This window comes from Scylla paramamosain, chromosome 16 (genome assembly GCF_035594125.1).
Source record: "Scylla paramamosain isolate STU-SP2022 chromosome 16, ASM3559412v1, whole genome shotgun sequence".
NCBI classification, from domain to species: Eukaryota; Metazoa; Arthropoda; class Malacostraca; order Decapoda; family Portunidae; genus Scylla; species Scylla paramamosain.
In genome coordinates this window covers 14,704,528-14,715,315 of record NC_087166.1, presented here as the reverse complement: position 1 = coordinate 14,715,315, position 10,788 = coordinate 14,704,528, and the positions used below count along the sequence as shown (strand labels likewise).

The 10,788-nt window shown below is 35.0% G+C and overlaps 1 protein-coding gene across 9 annotated transcripts in view; it reads right to left on the bottom strand.

Annotated features, from left to right (window-relative positions):
• Nucleotides 1–7,957: 7,957 nt before the first annotated feature.
• The window catches only part of LOC135108104 (caspase-1-like), a 64,692-nt gene continuing 61,861 nt past the window's right edge, over nt 7,958–10,788 (bottom strand). For all 9 annotated transcript variants that reach the window (XM_064018770.1, XM_064018769.1, XM_064018775.1 and 6 more), the window contains one exon: nt 7,958–8,810. In XM_064018770.1, the coding sequence (XP_063874840.1) occupies nt 8,560–8,810 (251 nt within the window). In that variant the 3' untranslated portion in view covers nt 7,958–8,559. The remainder of the gene's footprint in view (nt 8,811–10,788) is intronic.

Sequence of the window (10,788 nt, the reverse complement as noted above, 5' to 3'; positions counted from 1 at the left end):
ACACTAAGCACAAATATTGTTTCTAATAATAAAATTCTCTCTCTCTCTCTCTCTCTCTCTCTCTCTCTCTCTCTCTCTCTCTCTCTCTCTCTCTCTCTCTCTCTCTCTCTCTCTCTCCTTTCCCTGCCTTCCTCTCCTTTCCCTTCTTCCCTCCCCATTTCCTCCATCTGTCCATCCTCTCTCTCTCTCTCTCTCTCTCTCTGGCAGATAAGGGGAAGGGGAGGTGACAGGGAGGTTAGAGACAAGAGGAAAGAGGAAGGGAGAGGAAAGGAAAAAGTGGAGGAAGGAACATAACCGGGGAAGGAGAGTACATAGGGCAAGGAAGTGGAGGAAGGGTGAAGGAAGAGGATGGGAGGATGAGGAGAAAGTAGAAAGAATAAATATAAGCGGCATGGGTGAAGAATGAGTGAAAAATTAGAGGGGCAAGAGAAAGTTTTGAAAAATAAGCATTCCCTTTTCCTGTCCTCCACTCATTTCAGTTTTTCCTCCATTCATTTTCTTTCCATTTATGCTCCTTCCATTTATTTTTTGTATTCTCAGTCAGTCTCTTTCAACTTAGCAATCCTCAGGATTGCTCTCTCTCTCTCTCTCTCTCTCTCTCTCTCTCTCTCTCTCTCTCTCTCTCTCTCTCTCTCTCTCTCTCTCACACACACACACACACACACACACACACACACACACACAGAGAGAGAGAGAGAGAGAGAGAGAGAGAGAGAGAGAATTTGGAAGGAGGGAGGATTGGTGGGTGGGATGGATGGATGGAAGGAATACAAAGGAATACAAAGGAGAGCCAAACAGCAACAGACCTTTTGGTTCTTGCGAGGCTGTTTGGTAACTACTTCTAACTAACTACTGGGAAGAAAGATAGAACAGCAAAATATGAATTGTCTTGATCTTTATCTTGATGTTATAGGTGGCCTGGGATTACTCCAAATCCTGGATCGAGTCATCAAAGTCATAGCCAGAGAGAGAGAGAGAGAGAGAGAGAGAGAGACTGTATGTATCATAGCTTTGACATTACTTTATGACGTTTATGTTTCAGATATCTCAAATAACCATCATTCTTTATCCATTTGCTTGCAATGTGAATTATATTAGATTTTTTTTTTTTTTTTTTGTCCTGGAATGGATTAATTATTTTTCATTGATTTGAATGGGAAATGAAGATCTGCTTTACGCCCAAATCAGGTTGCACCCTGGGTCATGCAAAGGATTAAGGGTATAAACCAGGGTACCAATGTATTAGCCAGGAAAATTCGCGATGTACTGAGGGTGCGACAGATGAACCACAACATGGCAAGAGATTACTGTATGCTCATTCCTGTGTATGGATTATTTATGTGTATAAATCACTAGTTTGCATGCAAGAGAGAGGGGAGAGAAAGGCTGGTGTCACACTATACCATTATATACTATTATACTATTGGTCTCAAAAAACACTTACAAGCAAATGAGAGACATCTCATGACTGTGGCCCCTCTGCATTCACCGCACAGCATCACATCATGCTGTAGAGGCACTTTTTTTGTGCGTATGTAAGAAGGGCGATAGTCAAGAACAACAAAACATTCAAAGTTCATTCCAGTGCAAGATAAAAACCTCCCACAACAGTGCAATTACTACCAGCTGCTCTGTGTTCTCTTTACATTTTATGAGTAGATAAGTTTAACACTTTCTTTCAATTCATTTTACTTTGACTTCATGGTATAATATATATATATATATATATATATATATATATATATATATATATATATATATATATATATATATATATATATATATATATACATTTTATGAGTAGATAAGTTTAACACTTTCTTTCAATTCATTTTACTTTGATTTCATGGTATAATATATATATATATATATATATATATATATATATATATATATATATATATATATATATATATATATATATATATATATATATATATATATATATATATATATATATATATATATATATATATATATATATATATATATATATATATATATATTGTTGAACATCCCTGCTTTCTTCATATTCAACTTCAGACTTACAGTACTTTCTGATCTTTTCTTTGTAACTGTAAAATAATTTGTTGTAGCTTTGCTCATCAGAACAGTATTATAAGCAAATTTGAAAACATTTAAATACCTATGTATTTTCTCGAACTAGGCCACCCCATATGAATTGTCTCAAGCTAAGGTACAACTACAACACACTTAGTACATTGAAATACAGAGAAAGTGATCTGGAAGCTCAAATAAATCATAGACTTGGGAGAATAGTGCTATATTGGGGATCTAACCTGGGACCTAAGCATGAAAATACACCATGTTACCAATCAGCTGATAGGTGCACCCTGCGCTCAAGCAAGGTTGTGTGTTTGAATAATTACAAGACCTTCCTTTTCCTCTTAGATCACATGTCTCCCTTTTCCTGCAGGGTTAGACACTGGTAGCATAGCTCCATGATGCTTCCATCCTAGAGGTTATCACACCACTGTCTTCTACTGTATTACTTCAGATCAGGATGTACCACTTGTAAAGCCTAAAATAAGGGCATCACCACAATAAACTAAGATCATTGAAGTACTGAGCAACTGATCTGGAAGCTCAAATGAATCTAAGGTTTGTGAGAAAGATGCTCTATTTGGGAATCAAAACCAGGATCCAAGCATGAAAGCCCATCATGTTATTGATTGAGCAGTACATGCATATGTACATCGTATGCTTAAGCAGGGTTGTGGAACATATATATTTGGGTCATTGCAGTTATCCTTTATTCCTCTTAATTCCTGCCCCTTCCTACTTCAGGTTCCAAAAGTAAAATAATTTTCTACTGAGTGTTCTTCTGAGCCCATCACTCTGCCATTTCAGTCATCTTTATGTCTGATACATTATTTATTGCCTCAAGATGAATCTGAGTATATCCAATTCTTTAATAACAATGAAAGTATCATGAAAGTTTTGTTTCTTTGACAATAATAGCAATGATTTTGTAATATATACCACAACACCTGATGATGCTGCTTCCCAACATTGCCAAGGTTATGCAATGACCATAAAAAATCACAGAAATAAAGGGAGAAATTAAAGGCAAGGTTATTTTCAGATCATCTTAGATGCAGTGCAGATAGATTTGGCAGGGCAGCAGAAAGCTGAATCCCCAAGAAGGACATGCATGTATGCTCAATACAAAATTAGTTTCACTATGGAAAAATTCCTGATACTGTAATGAGCAGTTCAGAAAAAAATAGTTTTGTCTTGTGCAATGCTTTTCTTTATTGGAATTTAGAATTTTTTGCTCACATCATGTAGCTTTACAGAGGTTGTATTTTTCTTATAAATATCTTTCAGTACTTTTACACATGTCCTCAACCACTTGTTACCTGAATGTTTTAATAATGTTATGCCAGCAGGTTTTGCCCTCTTCTTTTGTTGTACTTTTCATATACAATAATAAATTTGTGAAATAAAATAAATTACTGAATAAATCAGGCATCCTTACTTTCCATTTAATTCAAATATATTAACCTTCATACTTTTTTTAGTTAATTTAAATTCCACATTAAACAACCCCTTAAAAAGAAAGTTCAGTACACATGTATCAAATTTATATGTTTGCTTTTTTTTCTTTTTTAAGATATTTGATATTTCCTTTGATGTGAATCAGCATTCTTGTTTAAAATTATGCTTCCCACACAGGTCATATACAGAGGCTTTTGGGTCTAAAAGAATGTTCTGAAGGTAAGTTATAAGAAAGAATACTTATAATCAAAGCATCTGCATATCTTGAAAATATCTATCTAGTAATGTTACTACAGTCTGTTCCCTGGAAGCTGAACCAAGCAAACTGTATGAGCCTATGGCAGTTTATAAATAAAAAATTGATTAACTACTATCCTGTATGCACAACTTTTTATTATTATAATTAAATTTTACGTTGGCATTGAAATCGAAGTGTTTTATATTAGCTATTTCATAAATATTTAAATATAATAATAATAAGATTAAGGCCTATCATGAAAAAAAAAAAAAACTTATGTAGGAAAAATACCACCAACCCATTCCCTCTGGGTAGGGTTAAAAAAGGGCACAGCAATCTAGAGTGCATGCTGCTTAAATGAGTTATCTGACAGGCATGTGGAGTAACAAGCTGGGAAGGTGCGAACAATGATTGTGTGTATGAGAGATGTGGTATGAGCAACTGTGTAAATGGTGTAAAGTATTGAGTGATGAAATAGGTGAAAAGGAACATACACTGAGATTTTATGGCCATACTGAAAGGATGAAGAGGAAAAATTTTTTAAATAAAATATATATGAGAAAAGCTGAAGGTGCTAATAGGAGAGGAAGACCACTTGGAAGATGGGAGAATAAAGTTGTATGGACATTATTATTATCATTATTATACCTGCACAATACATATTCAGCTAACAAAACTTTTGATGAAAGCCTTCATATACAGCTATGCACAGGTTTTCTACAGCTGCACTGGCCCTTTGAGGTAACTGACACAGCATTTAATAGAATAAAGGCAGAACCAGTTCAAGTTTCTCTCTCTCTCTCTCTCTCTCTCTCTCTCTCTCTCTCTCTCTCTCTCTCTCTCTCTCTCTCTCTCTCTCTCTCTCTCTCTCTCTCTCTTCAGGCACACACAAATGATTATGACTACAATTTGTCCAAGATTAGATTATATAGTGGTGGTGTCATCACAAAGTACAGAAAAAAATATAAGAAAACTGGAGAGAATACAAAGAGCAAGAACAAAGATGGCTCTCAGCCTAACAGATCTGATCTATGAAGAGAGACTATCAAAATCAGGTCTCCCATCACTGGAACAGAGAAAGAAAGGAGAGAGGAGACCTAATCATGCTATATAGAGTGGTGAGGGGAATGAAGATACTGGACAGATATTTTGTGACAGAATACAAGAGGCACAAGAAAACATGGAAAGAAAATCAAAGGGGATGTGTGAAAAAAGAGATGTCAAGATAAGTTTTCCACAGAGAACAATGAAAGCCTGGAACAGACTATAAAAAGAAGTGATTGACACAAGTGATTGACAATAGTCGATATAGAGACAGGAGAGTGTGAGAATGGCCCCTTTCCTGTATGTCACAACTAATTAAACACACACACACACATTATATTACATATCCCATTCCTATTTCTATGTGCTTCCCATATGGCAACTTTCAGTCCTCATCACCTCACCAATTCTGCAGAGACAATATGATTTATTAATTTTGAAATACAACAGTATTTTGAGTGTGTGTACATGTGTGAGAGAGGTGTTAGTAAAAGCTAAGTGCTTGAAGAAGCAAGAAGGGAATGTTTGGATAGGGAAAGGTGGTTCTTTTGCCATGGCCACCTCTTTTGGGGATGCTCCTGGAGGAAATGAAGTGTCAGAGAGATAGATAGAATGCAGGGCCATCAATTACACTGTATGAGTTAAGCAGCACTGCAGCTACACATGTACCACATCAGTACACACTGCCTCAGTGTTTATTTTTCGTTAAACTGTTAAACATCAGTTACTTTTAATTCAGTCATTTAACCACAAAGCCTCTGAAGAGGCCATGTATACCAGTGTGGTAGATGTGCAACAGAAGAGCTGCCTAATTTTTACATCCTTAATGGCAATGTCAGCCCTGCATCAAGTATATTTTCTTTATCAGTTCCTTATTTCTTATAAGCCTGAAATCAATGATAATTTTTAACTTAAATTATTTAAGAAACATGATAAATGCAACATCAATATAAAACAGAAACAAAAACAAGACTGACTTGTAAATATGTCAGTAGCCAATCAACACTTACTTGCAAACTCTCCTAAACTTGTGCAACTTGCTTGATTCAATTTTCAGTGATTGAGCTATATATGGGTGAAAACACACATACACACACATCCTAACAAACTCAATTTCCCATTTATGACTCTACTTTATATCTAGTTAAGATCTTCTTGAAACACTCCACAATCTTCCTAACTCTCAATTTTTTTTAAGTTGCTGAAAAAAAGTTGAGAGTAAGGAAGATTGTGGAGTGTTGCAAGAGGATCTAAACAACATACTGGAGTGGAGTCATAGATGAGAAGTGGAGCTTAATCTAGAAAAATGTAAAGTAATGGAATAGTGAGAGGAGAATAAAAGGATGTGTTAAATGGGGAGAGGTTGAGTAGAGCAAAAGAGGAAAAAGGATCTGGGTGTTATGGTGAATGGAAATTTGACATTGGAGAGATACATCACCAAAATTATAAGATAAACTTACAACTTGAGAAGAATAAAGCTGGCTTTTATGTTTATGGATGAAGATATGATCAGAAAGATTATATCACTGATTAGACCTAAACTGGAATATGCAGCCATAGTGTGGTAACCCTACAAGAAAAAGGATATAAGGAAGTTGGAGAGTTCAGAGAGATGGTACCAAGTATCAGGGACTTGCCATATGAATCAAGATTGGTAAGGTTACAAAAATTATACCAAGTATCAAGATTGGGAATGTTACACCTACTAATGCTAGAAAAAAGAAGAGAAAGGGGAGACTTGATTGCAATATATAAAGTGTATGAGAAGATAGAGGAGGTGGACCAGAATGATTTTGATGGCCTGGGATACATGGGATACTAGAGACAGTGAAAGAGACTGAAGAAGAGTACTTGTTGTCAAGTTGCTCATGCCCAAGAATGTCTAAGTTTGAGTCCCAGGCACAGTAAGGCAGATGGACAAGCCTCTTAATGTATAGCTCCTGTTCAGCTGGCAGCAAGTATTTACAGGGTGTAAGCCAAGGAGTTGTAATCTTGCTGTCCTGGTGTGTGGTGTGTGAGTGGTCTCAGTCCTATACAAAAATTGGTCGCTGTAAGTTCTAAGTTCCTTCCATAGGGGAATGGCTGGCTAGGTAACCAGTAGATAACTGCAGGGGGAATTATTCATAATCATGATTTTTAAAAGAACCAATTTAAATTTTTGTCACTGTTGCCTCCTTTATTCACATTCAAATACAATGTGTGAACCACTTCCAATTTCACATTCAAATTACATAAGGCAATAAAGAAAATATAATATCCATGTATGAAATATTTCAATAAGAATCAAATGCAATCATAATGATACAACAGATATATCATAAAAAAATAAATAAAAAAAAAGTATAAAACTGCATTAAACCACCGTATCTTCCTTAAAATCACAAATTGTCATTGCTAATAAAAACATTTCCTCAAATATAAAGTCAATATACACTGTATATAGAAAACTCTTTAACTGTTCACAGAATTAGATTCTGTCATAACTAATATTTCAATATTATAATAATAATTTCTGGTTTCAATATCTCTATCAGTTAACAAACCCCTTCCTTATATTATAAATATCAATACAAATTGATTATATTTGATTGATTATACAAAATGTTCACAGAATTAGATTCTGTCATAACTGATATTTCAATATTATAATAATAATTTCTGGTTTCAATATCTATATCAGTTAACAAACACCTTCCTTATATTATAAATATCAATATAAAAACTTCTCCAATAATTACAATTTTTTATGCTTCAATCAGATATTATATTAACCCCTTCATTACAGAATCTCCCTCCCCATGCCCCACTTACCCCCTTCCTCTGCACCATCACTATGGTGATGGTGGTGATGGTGCCAACTCATCACCAGAGTTCAACTCATCACTCACATATCAGGATTGTTTTTGAGCAGGTATTCCTCATTGTTATCACTTACACTAATATCTGTCTGAGTACCTTCATTGTCAGAGCCCTCAAACTCAGTCTCCAGGGCATCATCACAGTCTGATCCAAAGCAGAAGTTGCCATAATTGGGAAAAAAAAAAATCTACACATAACACTTGCAAGAAATAAACAGGTATTGAGGAATGTGCTTTACATACTTTATAGGCCATAAAAATGTAAAATTACTATATTATGATGTGCTGGACTTGGTGAGAGAGAGAGAGAGAGAGAGAGAGAGAGAGAGAGAGAGAGAGAGAGAGAGAGAGAGAGAGAGAGAGAGAGAGAGAGAGAGAGAGAGAGAGAGAGATAGTCGAGGTGCCAGCTGTGATAATTTTCTATATAATATATCTAGCATGATTAGATGAGTATGCATATAAAATTATAAACAACATATAATGCCCATACAAAATGAAAGTATTACAGTCATACAAGGTGGCATGATGCCCCTGCTTAGTTGTCCTCATAGGTGCTCCACTGACTTTCAAAAGGCTCCATACACTCCTGTTATAGTTATGTTGTATGCATGTACAACACTGATTCTGCAGCCTAAATGAATTCGTGTATACACATACAACATTTGTAAAATCTGGTAACAAAGGGGGTTAAGAATAAAATTCTGAACACCACAATAACCACTATCATACATGATGTCATTATGACAAAAGAAAAGAGCATTTAAAAAATTCCACTGGGAGCCATAGAAGTCTCTCTTAACCTCCCAGGTCTGTCTGTGCTGTATATCAATGACTGGATGTTACTGTCTTCACAAGGATATGTATTAGAATCTGCCTACATCTTTTAAGTCATTTGGTTTAGGATTTCCAGACAGGAAAAACCAATTTGCGCATCAGAGTGGAGACCATGTAGGGAGTCTGTTTGTTCTGATGAAGGAGATTACTCTGTGGGGTGTATGATTCATACCGTGTTGCCACTTCCCGCGTCACCCGCAGCAGTAAAGTGAAGAGGTCACACGTCCTGCCATCCTGTATCAACACCTTACTAAGGAAGTGGATGAAAACACTTCCATTTATGTCATTCTGGTATGATTTGAAAGCAAACATACCTGAAAGAAAATCAGTATTCAGCATGTGTTGATATTTGGAAGTTATGCATCCTGTATGAAGTGTTATACATTTATTATAGAGTATGTGCTTGAAAAAAGGAGATGATAAATGCGTTCTCTATTAGCTACTCAAAACATTTAATGCATAAATACCTGAAAGAAAAGAGGTATTAATGTACAAGAATCAAAATATTCTTGGACTGTCCATATAGCAAAGAAACTAACATTTTCATATATGTACAACAGGAACAAGCAGTAACTTTAGTTAGTCAGCATGTCCACTGGCATCTTACTGTGATTATCAGGATCTGTGTTACACTACTCTTCATGATCTTATTAATGGGCTTACTTTTGATGTCATTATTGATATCAAGTAAAAAAGAGAACAAACATCAAATTTCGTGTTAAACATGGGAATTCAGTAACGGGAACTCTCACTCATGTAGTAGACTAACAACAATAAAACAACCTATACAAAGTATTATAAATGGCACTTGTGCTTCTAAAAGAGCAAAACTGTTTGGGTTAACATGAGGTTAGGGCAACTATCCATAAGCACAGCTTACAAAATGCTTGTTTGTTACTACTGATGGATAACCATCAAGAAAATTGTTAACATTGTCAATGTGTTATCTGGAACATGCATTGCACCACTACCAAATTCATAGCTAGGGACTTGGCTCCATTATGACCACACACCCCACAATAGTCACTGAAATGGTAAAGCCAATGCAGTCAGATATTGTGCTATGTGTAATAGTTCCTATTTCTCATGCTGTTACCACCATTGCTTAAAAAATGAAGGATGAAAAAAAAAAAAAAAAGATTGTATCAGACCTGAAGAAACCAATGAAACAGGCATATCAACTACATATAATGAAGCAGCATAAAAGAAAAGTAAATGTGAGTATTTAAGATATTAAGCATCAAGGAAAAATACAACTGTAATTGTGATGGAGCTTGCTGAAAAAGATACATGGAACAATCGCATAAGACATCAGCACAAGCTACCAGGTCAAGTTTTAGAAATGACACCAGAAAAGTGAAGCCCATAATTGTAAGTTTTACTCAAGGTGACAAGGTCAAACTGCTATAACATAAAAATGTGAACGAGATATTTATTTGAAAGAGTTAAACACACAATGTACCAAAATAAAAATTTACAATATACAAAACTACTTTACCAAAAAAAAGGCAATGTTGACAATATCAGAGGTATTACACTGGTAATGGGTAAGTTATTTATCTTGTTGGTGAACATAAGAATTTACAGTTATTTGATTGTTTCTGTACTATCGTGTAAAGAACAGGGAAGTTCTAGGAAGGACTATGCACTAGTACAATTGACTAAATATTCACACTGCAGGTATTAACAAACTTCAGTGTCTGTCACAAGAAACAATTATTTTGTACGTATGTAGATTTTAGGAAAGCTTTTTGACTATGTTAACATCTCTACCACCAAAACTACTAGATATAAATGAGTGACTTTTGAAGATAATTAAGAATTCAAATGACAATGCCAAATGCTGTGTTTGTGTACTGGTGTACCATCTTCCTATTTCAAATGTGTGAGTAAGGAAGGGAAAAAAATTAAGGCCTCTGTTGTTTTCATTATATTTAAATGATTCTAAGAATGATATCAGTAGCAAATATTCAGGTTTACTGTTATTCATTGGTATTAGTTATGCTTTATATAGTAACAATACTGAAGTTTATTTTAATCTGTTCTTTCTGTTATATGCTGATATCATAGTTATTACAAAAAACAATACCAAGTTACCAGGTGTTTTTGATACTGTCATGAATGTTGCCAATTATGATCAGTACAAGTGAACAAAAGTAAACTGGATAAAGTAAACTGTTATGAATAAGTTTGAGTGAAAATGCTGAAGTTGTGAATGATTAAATCTATCTAGGCACAACCTTCAATTACTGTTATTGCAGAGCGGGTGAAAGACCGCCTAGCGGGTGAAAG